Raw genomic sequence first — 24,015 nt, forward strand, 5'->3', positions numbered from 1 at the left:
TTTTTTGCATTGATTTTTTTTTTTATTTTGCTCTATAGATTATTTTGCATTCGGTTACCTGAATACTGTTATACTCCCCAGAACATGGTCAAATAGTGCTGTTTAAATCTTGTGAAACTATTCATGTTGCAATTTTATTGCAGAAAAATAGAATATCGCAATTTCATTTTTTCCAATATCTTGCAGCCCTACATGTTTATTTTTAATCATACAAAAATTAATTCATGGCTTGACATTGCTGTGTTCCCTCACAGAGGAAGAGCAGCGGACAGTCCTGTGTTCCACCCTTAGTGAGATCCTGGAGTTGGCCTGCCTCAATAAGTCACAGGCCTTTCACCTAGTCACCTGGCCTCATGCTAAAACCACAGACAACAGCGACATCACAGACAGCCACCCAGAGCCCGAGTCCAGCCAGCCTACTGACACACCAAGTAAGAGAATCTGTCATACTCATTCTGGGATCCTTAGAAAGAATTTAAAGAATTGAACTGAAGAAAAAATCTGATGCTTTTATGTTAATTTTATTTTTTTGTTCATTAATAAATTATATCAACTCTTATTGAAATATGAAGTTGTTATTAAAGTTAATATTATGTAATATGCTTATATTCTATTATATTTGTATTCTAGTCTATGTTGATCTTTGTTGATGCAGCAATAAACAAACAACCTCATTCTGGGTGTTGCGCAAATAGTCGACAAGTGTTTAAAAAACACATAACACTGGTATATAATAGTTAACACTGGTACATAATAATTTAACTCTGACTGTGAATGTGTAAGTGTAAATGGCTTGACCTAACATGCTAATGTAAATGTGCTGTGATTAGTGTTTTTAGTAATAATGTATGACAAATATGATCTTACAACTAATTTACCATAGACTGATGTCTCTTGTTAAATGCATTTGTGTTTTTGCATGGTGTGTGTGTATAGCTGCTTTGGCTACAGATGAGCTTGGATTTGAAAGGTTTCACAGTGTCATACAGTAAGTGCACAAAATCTTTTCACACTTCATCATGTTTGGTTTTACTTGCTCGCCTCTTCTTGTGCTTTCAAAAGTATTAACTCCTGCCAGCAAAACGATGAAGAAGTAACTAATTTCAAAATGAAGTTAAGGGGTCATCTTAAAAACCATCCGGATTAAATTATCAGTTGTCAATTAGGAAAGACACATTGTGATTGCTCCCTTCACAGGAAGAGGACTCTCAGGACAGTTGCAGAGCTGAAAGAGGCAGTGCTGTCACTGTACGACACCTGGAAGAATAAGTTTGGAGTTCTGCTCTTCCTGTACTCTGTCATACTTACAAAGGTATGACTTCATGTTCTGCTACACATCATAAATCATTCTAATATGTTGATTTGGTACTCAAGAGACATTTGTTCTTATTATGAATATTATATCAATATTTTTGGTGAAAACTATAATCCAGGATTTTCTGATGAATAGAAATATAAATTTTTAATTATTTGAAACAGAGTTTTTAAGAGTACATATTTTTGGTTCGGTGTCTTTAAGGGCAACACGGATTATTAAAAATGATAAGTTGATTTAAAGCTGAGAAAAGATCATATATTCAAATTTTAGGTTGAAAATATCTTACAAATGAGCTTTCAGTAAGATTTAGTTTCAAGCCCAGTTTCAAAATTTTCAGCTATATGAAATAATTTTCCAGTGCAGCCATTTTTGGTTTTAAAATACTCAGGAGTAACTTTTTTTTTTCAGGTTTGTTTCTGTGTGTACATAGTATTCTCAAGTGCTTTCCCCATTACTGAGATATCAGTCAGATGCAAAAAAGTAAAATCGTTCATTTAAAATCCCTAAATCCAAAATCACATATAATATAAATGTATATAACAATAATCATGTAAAATCAAGTCTTATTGTTTGTCTCTTGATAAATTTACTGTGGCTTTGCTGAATTTTGTTATCTGACTTGTTATCAACTTGTTTTAAAGGGGATTGAAAACATAAAGAATGAGATAGAAGACACCACTGAACCTCTGATCGACCCTGTTTATGGCCACGGCAGGTAAAATCCTTTCCCGAATGTCTTATTCTTTGGTTATAGCCTGACAGATTAATCTTGTTACTGTAGTATAATGATGGGTTCTCAACACATTTAAAGTGTAGAAGATTTAATGCATATTTATATTGAATGCTGACTGTTCTATACTAATCTAAATCTTAACAAGTTTTTTTTAATGCCTATTCTTGTAGCCAGAGTCTAATCAACCTGCTGGTGACCGGTCATGCTGTGTCTAACGTGTGGGATGGCGATAGAGAATGTTCTGGAATGAGTATGCTTCATTTTTTTTTTTTTTTTCAATATTACTGTTTTGACATACTTGCTGTTTTTAAGAACTCGCAGTTACATGTAGTTATCTGCCATCGTGTTGTTACAGACCACTTGGTGGCAGCATTAGCTAACATTTTGCTCAAACTACAGCTAACTTATCAACTGCCTTCTAAAAGAATGTGATGTACATAGTCTCTAAAATCTCAAGAAGTTGGTTTAGATTTGAATGAATGTTTTATGTTAGATTGTTTTGTTTTTTTTGTTTTTTTTAGTACAGTAAACTGAAGTTTAATTATTGCTTTATTTTTTATTTCTCTAGAGCTTCACGGTATTTATCAGCAGGCTTCTGTTGGCTTCCTCACACTAATGGAGTCACTGCGCTATTGTAAGGTGGGTATCTCTTCATACGCAGCCTGACAGAAGCTTACAACACCATACTTACTGTTATAATATTGGAGTATAAGTGATGTTACTTCTCTCTGCATTGCTGATAAATCTGGAGGCCAGATTTGGCATCAGGTTTTGTGAGAGATGCAGGGTATTCGCATGCCAAAACTCACAGTTTGTTTGTGGTTTTGCTATTTTCTAGCTGAACATCTCTTAGGGAATTTGTGAAACGTGTTTGTAACATAATAACGTGCTAAAATCCTGACTGTATTGTAAAATCAGGTGACACTTGTCATTCCAGCATGCTTCACACAGTTTAACAAATGCCATCAGTTATATCTTGGTGTCCGCGGGGTTTTAAAATGACTTACATTTCAAAACCTAGATTTTAGCCCTTAAATTCACTAAAATATTGTCTTGTAGGTCTTAAATTATTTTAAATGGGTCTTAATTTTTCTTTGTTTATATGAAGCTATCCAATCACTCCAACACACATCCAGTCACCAACAATTAATTTCAATAAAACTTTTAGCAAAACTTTATTTATAACTAATACTCTAAGCCTGTTGCACATACATTTAGTAAAAAAAAAAAAGAACTATTTAAAAACTTATATAAAGTTATGTTGAAAAAATGTCTATGTAAAAATCTTGAGGCTGCTTGTTTTGATGCGTTATTTAAAAAACTGGCTAAGAAATAACTAATTGGGATTAGTGTTTTGATAGGGCAAGTAAAAAAATATTTTTTCTGCTGGGCCATTAAAAATATCATCAGCGTTTAGCCCTATATAGGTCTGAAACTTCATTCTTCATGATCTTAAGGTCTTAAATAGTGTTATTTGACATGGTGAAACCTGCAGAAACCCAGTATATACTAAAAAAATAAAAAGATGGAAAGATGGATGGATAGTCAGATGATAGATAGATAGATAGATAGATAGATAGATAGATAGATAGATAGATAGATAGATAGATAGATAGATAGATAGATAGATAGATAGATAGATAGATAGATAGATAGATAGATAGATAGATAGATAGATAGATAGATAGATAGATAGATAGATAGATAGATAGATAGATAGAAAGAAAGAAATTATTAAAATTTTTCCTTGTGAGAACTGGTTCAAAATACCATCTTTCAAATAGAAGCAATATAGAGAAATTTCTCTATTTCAGACAAAGCCTAAAACTAATATTTTTCCAGACCTGTCAATGACAATTAGCAGGACATAAGCATTGTAAATGGTAATAAATTGTCAAATAACAGGCAGAAAAAAATTGGCAAAGACAGCACAAAAAGATTTTGCTCAAGATTTTAATGTCTTTATAGTGATGATGAGAGCATGTACGATGGCTGTGGTTATAACTGATTAAATTAGTCTTTTTTTGTTTATCATAGAGCTTAATTTTATAAAATGTAAAATTGAAATTTTGCATTGTGTTTAATTTTGTTGTCAAAAAACAGAAACCTTAATCATGGGAAAAGGTGTAGTCAGGGATGGATTTAACCAATTAGCAAGGTAAGCGGTCGCTTATGGCCCCAGAAAATCTGAGGGTCCCCACATAAATACCTAGAAGTATAAATTATACCTATAAATTTTATACTTATAACATAATTTTCTATCATATTCTGTATGATGAGGGCCAAAAAAAATAAGTTTAATGTTTATTACATCGCAACTGTGTCCCCCACCCTCAATCATGGAGCACTGAAATTAGGTAAAGATTTAGTTTTAACAACATAGTTTATATATAATTTTTTGTTGTGAATCCATTTTAAGAAAACACATCATTTAAATAGTTTTTCAAGATTCTTAATGTGTTGTTGTTATTATTTTGCATTAGGACAACATGTAGAAAAGGAGATTGAGTGACATAAGAATAAAAACAGCTAAATAAATCAATTAAAATAAATTTAAGTACTAAAGGTGCATTTTAGAACTTTCAAACCCTATGGAGTTGGAATTGCTTTGGGCCCCAAATCACTAAATCCACCCTTGTGGTGTGCAAGTTGCAAGTGCAAGTTTTTTCTTAATTTTCAAACTAAATTTCTGTTTACTGTAAGGCAAAAAAATAAAAATAGCTGCTCATGTTAACTCAGTCTTTGTGAGTTGATAATCACACTAAACTGTATTGCATTCTCTGGCTAAGAATAAAAAAGAAAGGAAGCAGTGTAATATACTTGTAATGCCACCTTTTACTTTAATTTGGAGCTTAATGAGTGTTAATTTTAGTCCTTGCTTTCAGAAGCTAAATGCCTTCCTGCTCTCTAACACCTTTCAGCATGCCAGTGTTTTGGGGTGAGGTTTTGGCACCTGGTGCGCACATTCTGCTTGTTTTATGAGCCTGGACAGGAATGACTCTATTGTTTTAACCTGTGGAGAAAGGAATTAAGAAGCTGCTGTATTTTGAATGGCACTGTACTAAACACAGCTTCAGGATATGTGTAGTGAGCTGTGTTTGGACTAGAGGAACGCAGGAATGTGTCACCTCATATTTAGCACCATCTGAGCCCCAATCTCAATATTCATGATCTTTTTAATCCGCACACGCCTGAAACACCTCTCTGCCCAAGTCTGCTGCTGATACTCACCTGTTGAGTGATGTGAGCTGAGTGTGAGGGCTTTCAGTGTTTAGATGAACAGCTGGAGTTAGAGTATGCAGAGCTACACTTACCCTTCACAGCTCTTATTTCTTCAATATTCTGCTGCTTTGTGTTAAGCTGCTGTCTCATCTCAGCCTGTTTTTGTGGGTTTTTGTTTGTGGAAGTGATGCATGTCTCTTTTGTATGTAGATCTGTGATCTTTTCCCTATCGAGCCATTCTTGTACAGACTATACTAGCGTTGTTTGTAATCATATATTTATTTTTTTTATTTATGAAAAAGAAATGTTGTTTAAGCAGTGATGTTAAATGCACTGCTTTTTTTTTTAAGTATTTTTTTGTTATTTTTATCATTAGAATTTAAAACAAAATAATCCATAAGAAATACAGATGGGTACTGAAAAAATAGGAAAAAGAAAGAAATTTGCACAGTGTCACATTAAAACAATATATATTGTGTTGGAGTAAAAAAAAAAAAAAAAAAAACTACAGTAAACTCATTGTCATGTTCAAGAAACCAGTCTGAGATGATTCATGCTTAATGAAATGCCGCGTTATCCTGCTGGAAGTAGCTGGATGGGTACACTGTGGTTATAAAGGGATGAACATGGTCAGCAGCAATACTTGGGTAGGCTGTGGTGTCGACACAATGCTCATATGGTACTAATGTGCCCAAAGTGTGCTAAGTAAATATCCCCCACACCATAACACCACCACCAGCCAGAGCCGTTGATAAAAGGCAGGATGGATCCATGCTTTCATGTTGTTGATGCCAAATTTTGACCCTACCATCTGAATGTCGCAACAGCAATTAAAACCTTTCTGGCCAGGCATTGTTTTTCTAATCTTGTATTGTCCAATTTTGCTGATCCTGTGTGAATTGTAGCCTCAGTTTCCTTTTCTTAGCTGACAGGAGTGTCACCCGGTGTGGTCTTCTGCTGCTGTAGCCCATCTGCCTCAAGGTTGGATGTGTTGTGTGTTCAGAGATGCTCTTCTGCATACCTCAGTCAGCTGTATTAAGTGGTTATTTGAGTTACTGTTGCCTTTTTATCAGCTCGGACCAGTTTGGCCATTCTCCTCTGACCTCTGATATCAGCAAGGCATTTGCAATCAGAGAACTGCCGCCTTCTGCATGTTTTCTCTTTTCGGACCATTCTCTGTAACCCCTAGAGATGGTTGTAGATCAGCAGTTTTTAAAATACCACCATGCCACGTTCAAAGTCACTTAAATCATCTTTCTACCCCATTCTAATGCTCTGTTTGAACTGCAGCAGATCATCTTGACCATGTATACATGCTTAAATGCATTGAGTTGCTGCCATGTGATTGTCTGATTTGAAATTTGCTTCAACAAGCAGTTGGACAGGTGTACCTAATAAAGTGGCTGGTGAGTGTATCTGTAGTCTAAGGCAATAAGTAAATACAAAACATTTTCATGTATTCCATAACAGCTGTATTCCAAAAAAAAAGCTGAATGATTGAATAGTTGGCAATTTTTGTAAGTATTCCCAATCATTTTATCGCAGTGAATCGACCTGTTTGTGATAGGGTGGAATGTGGCTGACCAGGCCGTCATGCCATCGGTATTGCGATTGGCGCTCAACCACCTTTTCTTTTTTTTCTGCTCTGCAGGTTGGCGCATTTCTCAAATCTCCAAAGTTCCCTATTTGGATCCTTGGCAGCGAAACTCACCTCTCAGTATTCTTCACTAAGGTGAGTTAAGAAAATAATCTCCTTTTCTCCTTCGCCGCTCTCTCTTTTTCTTATCTGCAACAGTCTGGCGGTTTGCTTTCTTTCATTTCATTATTGAGTGAAGACACAAAAACACAAGAATGTGCTTGCTAATAGATTTAGTGCTCTAGACATCTTCTGGAAGAGAACAGAAGAAGGAGAGGGGGAGTATTGGATGGATGATGAGAGGCAGAAAGAGGTTTTTAGACTTATAAGGCATCCAGCGGTGTGTCCTGGCCTCAGCCCATGCGGCATGCGGTCAGCTTTGGCACCTCGACATGCTCACAGAGAGGGATCGTTGAAGTGAGGTGTATCTCGGGTCTGAGTGGGAATGTCAGTTCATTTAGCTCTAGTGATTTAGATGAGCGTCATTATGATATATGCTGATTTCACAGCCTTCCTGTGTTAACAGCCTTGCTATGTGGTTTCTAGGTTGGGAAGGTGCTAGGGCTGCACAATATTGGATAAATCTGACGTTGCGATATTTTGCTTTTTTGTGATTATGAAAAAATGCATTAATTTAGATTGATAGCAATGTCCCATGAAATAAGATAAAGTTTTTAAGGTGTTAGTATCAGTCTGTTAATTTTAAGGGTATCCATAAACCACTGTGCTCCAAAAAAGTGACAAAATTCTCTTTTAGAAAATGTAAAACTGATATAAACATCCAAATCTTGCAATTTGTCACTTTCACTAAATAGATTGTTTTTAAATTTTTTTTTTTGTTTGTTTTTCACAACACCTCATAGTTGAGTCTCTCTTGACCAATCAAATGCTCATTTGTATTTGACTCGCCCCCTTCAAGAAGAGTCTCATTTGCTTTTTATGTGATCCGATTGAGCTCAACCACTCACTGGCAGAACTGTGATAAAAACAAAGCGTTATTAGCTTTTTAATTTTACATTTTTTTTTTTTTTAAAGAGAAGGAGTTACTCTCTGCCTCACTCTCTATTCATTTTTTTTTTTTCAGTTTTGCACATTTCAAAGCACTTCGACAGACCTTTAAAGTATGCGAATGGTAAACTTTGGCTCTATTATGGTTAAACTCTGACTTCATATATCTCACATATTCTGATCTGTGGCTCCTGTTCAACTATATTCCCATTGCACATCCAGCCATGTGAATATAGTCCTAGTACGTGCTCTCTAGTCAGTTTCAAAAGAGCCCAAGTCTCCAGGTCTGATTTCCAGGGTTCGTATGGATGCTGGAAATATTAGCAAATGTTTGAATTTTAATTTATTGTTTTCAAGGTTTGAAAAGTGCTTAGATTTTGGGTAAAGTGCTTGAAACTGCTTGAAAATGTTATTGTGTTGGGAATAATAATTAACTATTTAAGTAAACAGTTTTGCTTTTGCAAAAGCTTGAAACCTTTTGAGTCTGCACATGTACCTGTAGTAAATTACATGTGGTAAATGTTGAACTATGATTAATAAGTGATGAAAAGGTATTGTTCATAATTAGATCATGTAAGTAAATACATTAACTAACATTAACTCATGAAATCTCATTGCAAAGTGTGACATATGTATATAGATATGTAATTTGCCACACTTTAAAATGTAATCATTAGCTGTGGCTAATATGGAAAAATACACTCACTGGCCACTTTATTAGGTACACATGTACAACTACATGTTAATGCAAATTTCTGTTCAGCCAATCACATGGCAGCAAAACAATGCATTTAGGCATTTAGACATGGTCAAGATGAACTGCTGCAGTTGAGTGCAGTGGAGAATATTTTTTGGCACACTTTGGGCCAATTAGTACCAATTGAGCAGCGTGTCAACACCACAGCCTACCTGAGTATTGTTGCTGACCATGTCCGTCCCTTTATAGCCACAGTGTACCCATTTTCTAATGACTACTTCCATTAGGATAAAGCTTATGCATGACAAAGCGTGAATCATCTCAGACTGGTTTCTTGAACATTACAATGAGTTCACTGGACTCAAATGGCCTTCACAGTCACCAGGTTTCAATCCAATAGAGCACCTTTGGGATGGGTTGGAATAGGAGATCAAAGTCAAACAGTCAAAATCATCTTTATTGTCAATTCAACCACATGTACACGACATACAGAGAAACAAAGAAAATCCAGTACCTTGTTGAATCTATGCCATGAAAGATTAAGGCAGTTCTGAAGGCAAAAGAGGGGGTCTAACCCCGTACTAGTAAGGTGTACCTAATAAAGTGGCCGGTGAGTGTAAATCAGTGTATAGCTGATCAGATGATGTGCTGATTATGCACAATAAATAAAGTAACACTTTTGAAACAAATGGGAAAACTATATGTGAATTGGCCGAAATGACATCAGCAAAATCCGATATTCTGCATCCTTAAGATTAGTGTTGTCATCATGTAAATACATCTTGCCTAATAACTATAAAAATGGCACAGTCCTTGTAATGCTTGACTGCTCTTGCATTATAAACATTATCCAATTACAAGAGAGCAAGACTTTTAAACCCCTCTGGATTACAGTGTTTACTGGGTTCTGTGTGCGTGCGCATGTGTTTTTATCCCTTTACTCGACAGAGGAAATGCTTGTTTCTCATAAAGGTTTCCACCTGGAGGCAAATGAGATTGACAGCGAGCATTAATCATGGTCTTACACTTAAGGCCATTTACTGTCAGTACATTATCCTCATCCGGTGTTTGGATGTGTGCTGACTGAGAGAGGGTGCACAGTGGAGACTCTTTTTGTCCATCAGTTGTTTCCTTCCTGTTCAAGGAAAGTCATGGAGTGCTTTTATCTTTATAAATGTATGTATTTATTTATTTGTTTGTTTGCTTGAAACTTTTAGAACCAAAAAGACCTTTTTAAATTCCTTGAAATACTTTTGAAACTTATTTACATCTTATTCATGTTTGTATTTTAATTACTTTTTATTTAAATGTCAATGGTAATGTTGATTTACTTCACTGCTATTTTAATAAAGTAGATACAGTATGTATTATTTAGAAATAGATAAGTCTCTGAACAGGGTCCGTTGATTTACTGTTGAAGTTTAATGTAACTGGACCTTAATGTATTTGTCTAAGTCTTTTAGTGTTGACATCTCTAGGCCTGATTAGAGCTGCAGAATCAAAATCCTCACAACTGACAAAGGCTGACCTCATACCTCAAGCCATTAATCACCTTTTGTTTTTTTCTGTGTGTAGGCTGCTGGTACTCTGGGTTATTGTCTGTTAGTTTAGTAACTGTATAGTCTGTAGAGATTTTCTTTACAAAAGCTCTGAAAGTAAAATTTATGGTAAGTATCCTTCTCATCTCTCTGAGTCATTACACACTGATAGTTTCCCCATCCTGTGCTCCTGCTTCTCCAGACTCCTCAGTTACTTATTAGGTTTCTTAGTCCAAATCTAAGATAGATTCTTTTTAACAATTTCACATAAAGTCAAATGAAGTGATGATTCTAATTGGTCATTTGTGGCTCATTGTGAGCAAAAATATTTGTATGATGATCACTTAAATGTTTATGTTTGACCGTTGTCCCTCTCTAAGACAGCTAATTTTCTTGATGCCAGTGTAATATCACACTTGTCTCTTTTATCTTTCCCATAATACTGTAATTGAAAATGAAAATGCTTAAAGAAAAATAATTATATTGTATCTTTGGTAGCATACAGTAGCTTGAATGTTGTCTAACATTAGTTTCATTATTTAATTCCCCACACACTATTCAGGCTTCGATTTAAAAATAATAATAATAATAACATGTTCCAGCGATTAGTGCTACTTAATTGTCATTAATGCTTAAGATCTTACTGATTTAAAGGCCTGCTACTCTTTGCTTTCTTCTACAAATGGCAGCTCTGTAGAATGAGCACACATACACAATCAATTTAACCCTAATGCTCTCATAGGACACCTACTTTTCCCTCTCCACCTTCTCTCTGGGGCTGGTTAGCGGGAGCGTAGCCCCAGGTGAGTAATGCCATGATTTCCGGTTGGAAAGCTGAGCTCTTTCCTCGTAGAGCTCTGAGTCTCTATGTGTCCATCTGGTTTAGTTTTCCCCCTGGAGTCACCCAGAGAGTCAGCCACTCTACCAGGCCCTCAGCGGGGGAAAAAGCTCTCAAACGACAACTCAAAGAGCAGCTAACAGGATGCACACTAAACCTGTTAGTAAGACTAATTGGGTTTGGATTTCAATGCATGGTTTGCTAGTTTTATCCCTTTTATTTTAATACAATATTATTTAATTTAATGTAATTTATAATACAATCAGTGCTGGGCAAAGATTATTTGAGATTAATCGCATTTAAAATTAAGGTTTGTTTTAACATGTGTGTGTGTGTGTGTATATATATCTTAAGATATATATATATATATATATATATATATATATATATACATACACACACACACACACACACACACACACACACACACACACACACACACATTATTAAACATTTTCTCAAATATATGCATGCATGTGTGTAATTACATAAACATAATAAATATTAACAGTACAAGCCCATATATTATGTCAAACTTTTGTTTTGGATGTGATAAATCGAGACATTTTTGCCCAGCACTAAATATAATGCAACATAATATAGTATATGATGTGGACGACTAGAATAAAAGTAACAATTTACAATAAGGTTGTATAAGTTAATGCATTTTTAACATGAACAAACAATGAACAATACATGTTTTACTAGATAAATGTATTACTGTTATCTTTGATAACATTAGTTAAAGTCCCCAAGAAATCAAAACTAACTATATGAGTTTGTTAGCTCACATTGCCAGCTTAGTGGTGAACAATTCATCAGTGCATGTCATTAAGGAAAAAAAAATGCTCTTGTAATCTTTAATTGAAACCTAAAAATATACTTGTTTGTTTAGATTTTTATTCTCATATTACATGACTTTGAGATAGTGGGTGGGGCTAACACACTTAACCACGCTGGTTCAACTGTCAGTTTTGACACCAAATAGAAATGGTGAGCAGGAGTCTGTTAGGTTGTAATAACTCTTCTACAACCCCTCCTCGATCTTTCTGAATGAAATGCCTACTTTACTGCATCCATTTAACCCGCAGTCGAAAAAACAAGCCACGCCCACTGTTTTCTCATTCTGTTTCTCCTAGAACTGTCAAAATACGGAGAAAATAACGATCACAGCTTCCAGTTCATTGGAAAGAAAGCTGTTCATGTTAACTCGGTGCAATAATAATGTTAACAATAGGGATGCTATGATCAGGATTTTTGCAGCTGATGCGAGTACCGATTTCTTGTCATGGTGATTGGTCATACAGAGTACCCATTCTAATGCTTCAAGCTGTATAATGCATTGTGCACATTTTCCCTTTTAATATGATACTTAAGTGGAAATCTCACCTTATCTAAGTGAATAAATTAATTATGCTGCATATAAACCCTTAAACACATCTCTTATAACCATTTAGGTGTGAACGTGTCTTGGCCAGAAGCAGTTTTACAGGAAATAACATAACACAGATCTAAAAATTGGTCAGAAAAATTAGAATCGCTCCACTCGTGTCACAGTATCTCAAAACATGGTAAATACAATGGGCACACTTGCAACAAAGAGATAATCACTCATGCGAGTCATGCCAATAGACTGCATAAACAGGTCGCACTGCATCTGTATTTATTTTAGCTGTTGTGACGCGAGCGTATTGATCGCGCATGCACCCACACATCATTTACCTCATTTCCTCATATGCTGTGGCTGCTGTAGGCTATGTATAATATACATGAGCACATGTGTGTCTTCATCTGCTTGTAAACTCCTAAACAAACACATGTGATCGGTTAATGAGATTGGCCGGATTGGCGAGTACTGATCAAGCCATTAAATGTGATTATCGACTGATACCAATGTTTGGCCGATCAATCTGAGCATCAGTTAACAAACATGAATTTACATCAGTCAGTGAAACCTTAATTGTATAGTATTTATTTATTTTTTAAATGGCTAAAACCACATTACTTGGACTTATAAATATGTTTTTTGTTGTTGTTGTTGTTGTTGTGTTAACACTATCAAAATGGTGCCAACATGTCATCCTTATGTTTGGGAACTGCTTATTAGATTTGTAGAATCTGATATGCTTTTCAGTTCAGCAGGTCTTATTTTGGGTGACAGTTCTGGCAGTTGGTCTGTGGCTTCCTGAAAGTTTTTAAATACATAATGATTTCTGTCCAATGGGATTAGTGTTAACGCAGTTTGTTTGTGATGTGCCATGAAAGGTCCTTTCTTTGTGAGTACCCCTGAGTTAGGTGTCTCTAACGAGTTTTAAGCCTGTCTCCCAAAGGATTCATACTCCCGTTACTGTCTTTGTTTGTCTCTGCTTTTAGCTTCTAATAGGGTTTGTGTTCCACTCTTATCTGATTTACGTGAACACAAAGCTGCAGACACTACACAAATGACCTTTCACAGGGGTCCTGAGAGGGCCCCGGACACACACCGACACAGCAGTGGACACTAAAGGAATGATCTCAGGTCCCAGTGGACAGACAGCCACACACACACCCTGAGGACAGTGAGTAATGGAATAGCAGCTTTTAGCGAAGCACATTGGTAACTATAACCGTGTATAATGCAGAGAAACATGATCCATGACTGCTGAACCACAGTACCCCTCTTTATACCAAATCTGATGCTGCTTTTGTACATACACCCAATTAAAAGTTGATTATTGGGTGCACCAATGCCGTGGCCTGTGTTGTACTCCAAGATGACTGTGTCTCTCTTAAAACAATATTACTTTTACCTTTCCTATTAAAGCTGCTTTCAAGCTCTTTTTGATTTGAGGTGATGAGCTTTACATCCCTTATTTCCTTCCATCCTGCTTTGTCTCCCTAGAGGCTTTTTGTCTTTATCCAAGTATGGGACGATGTTAACCTTCTTCTCATCCTTCGCTTTCTTGTTCCACTCATCAGACCACGTTCTGTCTCAGCTCTGATGAGGTTAACATCCTCATCTTTTTACTGATCCCTTGGTCCTCCTCTCCTTCCTGTCCACCCTGCAGGGGCCTGATTCTTCCTTATACTCAGTCACTACTACCGGCCCTGAGCTCACAAAGTTATTGCTCCACTTTCCAAATCTCAGAGCAATAGACTTTGTAAATGATGCTACTATAAAGATGAATGGTGCAAGGTCATAGTTCTGTTTCAGTACCTGCTCATCTGCTTATTACCAAAGTATTCTGAGGCATCATTAGTATGCTCTTTAAATAAATGTATAATTTACCTTTCATTTAGAAGGCAGTCAAACTCCGATGAGCTCACTAGGAGGAAGTCAAGGTGATGGAATTGTAAGAATTAAATTATTAGAATTTAAAGGACTCTCAGTAATGATTTTAAACCACACTGAACTTAGCTAAACTGAGCTGAACTTAAACACTAAAAACTGAACTACCCTGATCCAGTTACTATGACCATTTATGTGAAGCTGCTTTGACACAATCTACATTGTAAAAGCGCTATACAAATAAAGCTGAATTGAATTAAATTGAAAAAGTAAAATTTAATTTATTAAACTTTGATTAAAACTAAAATGTTTGTAAAGTAATTCCAAAAGTTTGAAAACTTACAAAATTGTATGTTTTTTGGAATGTTTTTTTTTTTCTGCGTAATATTTTCTATTCTCTTTTTCTACTCAAAATGTCTTTGTTTTTACTAAATATTTTGTCATATAAAGACAATTTAAGTAATTTTGTGATTTGGTATTTAAAGTAAAATATATTTATGCTAATATATTTTAACATCAATTTTATCCCTTTTAATCAAAGCTGATTTTTTTAGGAGCCGTCAATCCATTCTTCAGCCTTCATGGTGATCAGCTGATACTGAGTACAGATTCTGATGCTTCAAGCCTTCTAATGCATAAAGCACATTTTTTTCCTGATACTTAAGTATAATACTTGAATGGAGATCTCTCTTTACTTCAGAGAACAAATTAGGGGCGTTGCATATTTTCACTTAAATGTGTCTCTTAGCCAGGTGTGAACATGTCATGGTCAGAAGCAGCTTCACAAAAAATGTATAAAACAGATTAAAAAATTGGTTAAAAAAAATGACAAACAATGCAATTCGGAAACATTGCAAATGATGGAATAAGAATTCAACATATCTCAATTAAGAAAAAGTTTGGAGTGCATATTAAAATGCACACCTACACTGCAAAACCCAAAAAGTTAAGGTAACTCAAACCATTTGAGGAAAGCAATTGCAACAAACCATTTAAGTTCAAAAACTAATCCTAATGAGTACTGTGAACATTTGAGTAAATGAAGCAATTTGAGCTCAGTAAAACCCAATAAATGAAGAGAACTCAAACCAACTGAGTACTGTAAAACCCAATAAGTTAAGGCAACTCAAACTGTTTAAGGAAATTTTCTACAATTGCTACAAACCATTTGACTTAAAAAAACAAACAATCTATATGAGTGCTGTGGACTTACTCTGTTTAAATTGAAGTAATGAGGTATTTAACCTATTGCCTTCAACACTGAGTTCAAAACTCTTTTCAAATGAGTAGAATTAACTTTCAGTAAATTTTGAGTTGACTACACTCGTTTCATTATGTTGACTTTTGGGTTTTGGTGTATAAATCCATAATTTTTTTTTTTTTACTAGGAATAGGCCTATAAACTACTGTTTGTTGCAATAAGTATATTAGAAGAAGTTATATAATTAAATATTTATCCTAAAAATATTTTTGATGTTTTATTTATGTAATCTGTCCAGAGAAGCTTTCAGTGGACTTGCAATATTGTTAAAACAGACATTCTTTTTGTTCTTATATGTAAAATGGCCTAAATACATGCAAGTCATTGCTCATCATCTCCGACTAACACAAACACTTGCGATCCATTCATGAGATCGGCCAGATCAGCTAATACCGATTGAGTCATTAAATGTGATTATCGGCCGATGCCGATACATTTTTTTAAGTAATGCACATTGATTTATTAACTCGCTACACAGTGACTTATTAACTTGCAACATCAGCAAGCTATTAAATCCGTGTGGAGCGTTTTAAATTGATCAATTACAAGGCACAAATGACAGTTAGGATGTTGTCTTAGAAAACATCTGCCTATTAAGGCAGCAAGTCTTATCACTGGGTTTTTAAATAAAGCTCTCTGGGAGGAAAGAGAAACCGCAATGCTGGTAAAGTCGTCTGGTGCACCCCAGGGCTCTGTCATCCTCTGCTAATTTACTGACTCCATGCCCCCAAACACAAACACTGGCCTTGCGTTTGTGTGTCCCACAGGAGTTCACCTCACTGCAGCGGTCATGCTTCTGTAAAGCCCTGCTCCGCTACCGCGAGGTGCCCTCAGTCATTTGTACCGCCACATAGGACCACCGTGTTCTCACAGCATTAGCACAACAGTGAATGTGAGTCAAAACCAACAAGGGCTCTGATTTCTGTCAGCCTGAAAGACTTCAGTCATCAAGTTCTTACATGTCTTCCATGAAAGGATGGCACTGTGGGCTATACACGAACATATGTAAAAGAATATAATAGGAAGGAAGGAAAATAATATCGCTTAATAGACTCCAGTCTCATCAGACACTGTGTGTGTTTCTAGTTTCGTCAGACAGTTGTCTCTGTCAGCCATTGTGCTGCCTGACGCATCATTAATCAATCTTTTAGTGGGATCTGATCTATTATATCCGCTTAAGCTTTGTAGTGCCGCACTTACACATGTGTGTACATACAGTACACACAATACTGTGGCAAATGAATGCGACAGCTTGGGGACTGTACACAACTAGAACAATAACTACATTCTTATGTACATTTCTAGGAAAATTGTAAACTAGAGAATAGAGAGTATGCACACCACACCACTAAGTGAATTCATTGACCTCTTTATTGTGGGAAATTAATTGCTTATCAAAGTCTTGGTTTTGTAATTCGTTAAAGAAGTATTAAACCAATTCATGAACCATTTTTAGCTTTCAGTTTTGGATGTTCCTCTAGCTAAATATGAATATTGTTATGTATTTTATTAATTGACATTGATAATCGTTGTTATTCAACGATGTCTTTTGTATTGTATTGGCTTAAAATGTGATTTTAAGTCTTGTTAAACTTTTTTCTTTCAAAGTGTTTTAACATGTTTGGTACAGAAGAAAAAACAATCTTCTATACATTTCAATCATAATAGTCATGTTTTCAGCATATGCTTTACCAGAACAAGAAAAATAAATCTGAAAATAAGTATATATAAACAATCATACAAATCTGTAAATATTGTTATATTACATTTAATAAATGCAGGAATATGAAAACAAGTTTACATTAATGCAAATATTTCATTATTTTTGAAACCATTTCTAGTTGTACAAATACACATTTGAGCATTATTACTAAACTGTGTCTGCATTTTCTTTAACACCTCATAAAGCTAGGTGACTCAAGATACCATTTATAATCGCATTAATGACCTCAATAATCGCAATATAAAAGTTTCCCAAATCGTGCAGCCCTAGTGTAAATGTATGTTTGTCACCTTTGAGGACCAATAAACAGATTTAAAAAGCCATTTCAAGTGCAACTTCTGTTCCACCTTTTGGAGTAAAGATGTTTTTTTTTTTATTGATGCAATGTTATTGGAAACAGTTTACTGTATTCAGATTATATGGTTAAACTAAAGGATTTGATATAAAAGACAACTGATAAATAAGTACCTTTTAAAAAGAAAAAAAAACATGGTAATAAATTTGAAACAAATATTAATCTTAAATCAAGTTCAGTCCCTAGTGTACAGGCCTTTACAATCACACATGTGCCATCATTGGTCTAACGTTGAGTTTGGTCTTTATCAAGGCTCTACATGGCTGTATAGCCAAACATACACGCACTACCTTGTACCCAAGGGGCTCGTAATACATGCAGGGCCTCACATCCCCTCTTAACCCACAACAATGGCCTCTTCAGCGGACTCTCACTAACACCGATGCCTGTATAGAGAATACTTCACCAACAAAAGACCTGCACACAAAGAGAGAATGACAAGGAGATGGGAAGATAGTGTTAAATGTAGAAATGGACAGACCTTGACTTTATGAAGGGAGACGCCACGGGGAGTAAAAAGAGGATGTGAGAGTCTAGTCGGTGACCCAGTCAGCTGTGATGTATCAGATGTCTAAAGCGCTACTGTCTGATGCAGCCGATGTTTCTGTGTAGTGGAGAACTTCAGAGGAGCATATCTACCTGTAGTTTGAGTTACAGTGGTCTGCTAGCAGTAACTGGTAATGTGACTAATGTAGCGCTGTAATTGTTGCCACTGCTTTGATGTTGTTGAAACACTGTGCTTGTTGTTTGAGGTTGACTGCTGAGAAGACCTTCATGAATGGATTTTTTTCACCTTAAACCCATGCCCCTTTGCACACCTGACCCAGACTTTCTAAGAGATGCCAATCTTTTCTTCCAGGCTAATCGCATTTGGTGGAAAGTTTCAGTAGCAACAAGAGGTGTTTTACAAAACATTGTCAGTTAAGAATTAGGTTTGTGTTGCCTGAATGACGATTAGTGAAACAATTTAAATCGCGTCAGGTTGCTCTCTTGTTGGATTCTATAGTAATCCTCCTTGCCTGTGCTGTTTAGCTTTTAATAGCTTCAAGTTCACTGTTTACTAGTGAGCATTGATTGCCAAATTGCCATTTGAGATGAGCATTGATTCTGAATGCCAAGTTTTAATTTCTTTTAGGTTTGATCCTGATTCAGTTTTTTTTTAATAAGTGGGAATGTGAGTCAGAACTATTTTGCTCATTAAGGTTGCGTTTTTTATTTTTTATTATTTTTTTTTATCAAACGTAATAAAATCGTAATATTGTTAAATATTAACACCTAGATTTCCTGTTGGATTATACATACATTTTACCTTTTAACAGCAAAGCTACATGTTTGCTAAATTTTTAAAGTTTTGCTGTTGCTGATTTAATGCAATACCATCTCTATAAATATTAGCTGCAATTCTTTGTTGTGAAAAAAAATGGCATAAATCTGTCAAATAACAACATTTAAAACAATTGTTTTGATTCTGATCTATCAGACTAATTTAAAAGGCATTAACATAAATCTGTAATCTTTATTAAAATACCCATCCTATAACTTGTATATAAATGAAACTAAATTAGGGCTGCACAATGTATAGTTTTTAGTATCTATATATATTGCAATGTGTTCATCCGCAATAGGCACATCACAGGATCACAATGTTAAGTTCAACATTAACAGTTCAGAACACATAAGAATTTTGTATATTGCAGTGTTTAAACATAATGGAGTGAACGTTTCATTTGAACATGTTTTTTTTTAAGGCCAGAGAGAGTTCAAAGTATTTAGGCACAAGACATTTTACCCCTTTGTAAATTTAATAATGTATATTTTATTAAATTGTTTATAAAGTAAAGACATTTGCAGTGTTATTTTACATTGATTATTCAAACTCTGTACTTGAATACTTTTTGACCCTCCTAAAAACCATTAAACACTTTTTATTCACACTTTTATCTTTGCTCATTTGTATTTATCTATGCTTTTAATGGATTACATTTTATGCATAAGTAACTTCTCTACAGAATTATCCCAATCAATCTAATCTAATAAATTCCTTTCTAATGGCAATTTTCATGTCTGATTTTCCAATATTGTGCAGCTGTAGACTACAGTGCTCATCCTCTGTTTAAAAAAAGAAAAATAAATCAATAAGTTGTCAGTTTACACTGCAGACTTCAAAGTATGGACATTTCTTAGATACTTTGAAGTCTCTACAACACAAAGATTGATCATTTAAATAAATGATTAATGATCGATTTGTTTAAAATTGTAATGCTCCCAGATGCATCTACTACTGTGGTATATAATCATGACATGAAGTGCAGATGAAACTTAGAACACCAGCCTCTTTGTCTAGTTGAGAAAGATTTTTTTATTTAAAATAAGAGGCTTGTAATATTGTATAATGAAATGGTTCAGATCTTTTGGTGACAGCAATGTTCTTTTTGTTTTGTATCATTGTAATTCAATTGGCAATCATTTTAATTGCAAGGCTTTTATTGGCCTTGTTTCATTCTGTCACAAAAACTGCTAAAGGACTCATTTTTTAACATTGTTGAGCTTTAATCAATTAATGATAATGTTTGCTAGTAATGTTATTGTCATTTAAAGTGAAATTATACAAAATGTATCTATGACTTGACTAATAGTACCACTGGCAATGCTATAGAAAAACACATTTTAGCTCATCAGTTTTTTGTTTTTATCACTATTCCGATGCAAGTGAAACGCAAGAATAAATTAATTATTTTCTTATCTCTTGTTTCTTTTCTCTAATCTTCATGTCTCAGCCTCTGTTTTGCATGGGATTTTCATCATGTCAGGCTTTTTTGACTTGCCAAAGAACAGAATTTGGCAATGTGCTTGTTAGACAAGCTAAGGCACGTCGATTGTTTTTGTATAATACAAAATCATGGGCATGACATGTAATATGGTGCCCATTAATTAAGAACTTGTTTTTATGACTAATTAAATAGTTCCCTCATTTCACTTGTCCGTCATGCTGTACTAATTTGTCCTTGTTTTAAATTCAACGAGGGAACAAATTGATAAAACATGGCCACAAATTGAGAAGTGTGGTTCTTTTGCACTTGTTTATGCTTTATCTACAAAACACTATAGGGCTGGGTGGTATATCGGGTTCTGGGGATATATCGTTATGATTCCCCAACGCGATACAGTATTATCCAATATTGTTTATTGTTAAGCAGGAAAAAAACAGTAGTGTATTTATTTTTCAAAGATTTTGTTTACAATTTGAAATGTTGTTTAACAGTTTTAAGCAGGAGAAAAACCTTTACTGTATTTTATTCATCAAAGAATTTGTGCAGCTGGTATTTTTTTGTGCAGCTGTTTATTTGTAAACAGGGAGGGAAACCCCTGTGTTTAAATTATATTTTGCTCAAAAACTGTTTAATAGTTTTAATAAAGGCTTTAACTCTCAAATGACCATTTATAGAAAAATATTAGATATATATACTGTATACCATCATTCCTCTTAAAAATACTGGGATATGATATTTTGCCCATATTGCCAAGCCCTACAAAACACTCCATAATAATTATGAGCTTGTTTAAGTGACCATTGATATGTTTTTAATTAACATCGCCTTACAAGATCATTGACTAATTGTTACAGTTCCCAGTTTGAGTCATAATACCAGCAACTAGCAATTATCACATGTTGATGGCATACAGTGAGAATGGCATCATGGTCTGCAATCATATTTGTTGTTGTTAACGCTATTTCACTGCACATTAGAATTAAGTTCTTTTTTGTTTAACTTTAAGGCCACCTTAAATTGCTAAGTCTGATAAAGTAAGTTTAAGGGATAGTTTAATCAAAAATAGAAAATGTACCTAACATTTACTTTCTCTCTAGTGGTTCCAAACCAAGTTCTTATTTTCTGTTGAACATAAAAGAATATATTTTAAAAAAATGTGAGAAACCTGTAACCTTCCATAGCCGAATAAACAAATACAATGCAAGTCATTGGTTACAGATTTCCAGCGTTTTTTATAATAGCTTGTTTTGTGTTTAACAGAAACGGGTTTGTGAAATTGAAGTATGGGTAAATGATGACAAAATTTTCGGTTTTGGGGAACTATCCATTTAAATGTAAAATGAAAGCAAGGGCCAAATGTAATATTCGTATTGAGCTTAATATGAACTAAATTTCACCTTGGCATTTTTACATTGTTATTGCTGGAATCTATCAGGCAGGCTACAGGTTTTTTGTGGAAGACAGGAGTGTAAAAAAAGAAACCCACCTTCAGTCTAATATACAATCCTACATCACCTTTTAAGGTAAAACAGAAACTGTTTTTATTTAAAGTTTTCTCAAAGCAGAATTGAGCACACTTTCAACATTTCCTGTCATTTCTCCTCTGCATATGACTGTACTTATCTCGGTTTTGATTCTTTGTTTAATCACATGGCTTTCGTAGAGGTGAGAATGAGGTCTTTATCACTTTTCTATTTTATTTCTCTCCAGCTTGCTGGATTATATAAGCAAATTACTTCATCCTTCACATTGGCAAAAACACTGTAAAAGCTGTTGAAGTGAACCTGTGTGCTTGTGAGATTCTCAAACTTTCTTTTGGATGTTTCTGAATTTCAGTCACCAACATCTAGTGGCTTTTTTTTTTTTTTTTCTTGCCCGTGTAAGAAAGATGCATCACTGATTTCCATCTATAGCCTCTTAAGGCGTTGCCTTTTAGTGTGTGTGTGTGTGTGTGTGTGAGTGTGAGTGTGAGAGAGCATGTGTGCGTATTTGGGTCTCAAGAACATAATGAAATCCAGACTCCAGATTCTTAACATTTGAGTCTGCCTTACAGATATGTTGAAAAATTATGATTCCGGAGTCATATGATAAAAAAAGCATATATAATGTCAGTGTCATATAGCGTAATTGGGAATATAAGTATTCCTCTGGCGGGATTTGACTGAAAATAGATGACCGTGCTCCTTTTCTAGCCATAATTTAAGATTAGTATTGAGTCTTAGTACTTCTTTAGTCAACACATTACACTTTTTTTTTTTAATAATACAGTTTTTTGTGTTCCTGAAACCTGAAAGCTATCCAGAATAGCAGCTCTTTGTCAAGCGCCTTGCTTCAGTTTGGTTCCATGGGGTCGTCTGGGTCAAATCACTCATTGCGCAAAATCATCCAGCCTCAAGCTCAAGTCTTTACCCGACGTGCTGCTTTGTAATTCCCCTCTATTAGAGTTTGTGTGCAAGAGACAGAGGAACGCTGACTCAGCAGGCTTGATTACAGGCCTGGTTGCGTTGTTGTGAAGCCACAGTGTAAACATCAGCGGAACAGCATGTTGTTTTTGTCACCAGGGGTCAGACTTTATAACAAGACATTTACTCATTTGCTGTTAGCGTGTAGACACAGTTGTGTGTGTTTTCTGTGTGAGAAAGGTGAGGCGAAGGGTTTATGTGCACAAACACATGTCACACTTGATATACTTGATGTCAGTGCAAACACTCGTACACAAAATACAAGCATTTCAAAGCATGTTAGGATTTCTGACCAACAAAACATTCTACTTCATTGACATTTTCCACAATTACTTGCTCATTATCCAATGGAAAGACATTTTAATATATATATTTATGTCATTTTAAACCTATTATACATAGTCATTTTCAAAATAATAAATAAATAAATCACCAGAGCACTTAGAGTAAAAACACAAAGTTATTACTTTTGATTATTTATAAAAAATAACTGTTTATAAGAAGTTTTGCCCATGAAACGCAGCAATTGTTTAAAGCAGTTTGTGGTAATGTTTATTGTATTTGTCTATTAAGCAAATAGCAGTTAAACTGTATGTTTGTTTTGTAATGGCACTGTGTTAGTTTAGAAGTTTACACATATTTAGCATAATTCAAGAATTCACACTTAGATATTGATTGATAATAATAGCAGGTTTGGCATGCTGTCCCAGGTAGGCTTGAGCCAGTATAAGATTCTGACGGTATGATAACCTTGGATAAAAAAAATATCATGGTATTATGATTGCTGCTGTAAATTTTTATTTATTTTTTGTATGCCTGGGTAAAAAAAAAAAAACCTTTAAACACAATATATTTAATTTTTTGAAAGATTTAAAAAATGTTGGCATAATAAACTTGTCAGGCTAAATAATGAAAATGAAATTATGAAATCATTGACTTCTGCTGTCTTCATTAGTTTCAAAAACACGGTTTTCTTTAGAATTTAAAACAGCATCTTTGGATATTTTTTCTGCTGGAGATACTGTTGTCCTAAAACTAAAAATAAATAAAAAGTAAATTAAAAAAAATCTTAAACTTACCTTAGGGATGGTATTACAGAAAATTTTAGCGGTTTTAAAACCTTGACTTTTCCAAACCGCTGTATAACTTGAAAGCGGTTATCGTCCCATGCCTAGTCCTGAGAGA

General features: G+C 34.8%; 1 protein-coding gene across 3 annotated transcripts in view; it reads left to right on the top strand.

The window, feature by feature from the left end:
* Positions 1-24,015, top strand: part of mindy3 (MINDY lysine 48 deubiquitinase 3) — a 54,049-nt gene that overhangs the window by 5,413 nt on the left and 24,621 nt on the right. For 2 of the 3 annotated variants that reach the window (XM_087286274.1, NM_001077756.1), the window contains 7 exon segments: positions 255-431; positions 937-988; positions 1,198-1,312; positions 1,960-2,033; positions 2,222-2,301; positions 2,620-2,690; positions 6,925-7,005. In XM_087286274.1, the coding sequence (XP_087142400.1) occupies positions 255-431; positions 937-988; positions 1,198-1,312; positions 1,960-2,033; positions 2,222-2,301; positions 2,620-2,690; positions 6,925-7,005 (650 nt within the window). 3 annotated transcript variants of the gene reach the window in all.

This window comes from Danio rerio, chromosome 16 (genome assembly GCF_052040795.2).
Source record: "Danio rerio strain M-AB ecotype USA chromosome 16, GRCz13ab, whole genome shotgun sequence".
Taxonomy (NCBI): domain Eukaryota; kingdom Metazoa; phylum Chordata; class Actinopteri; order Cypriniformes; family Danionidae; genus Danio; species Danio rerio.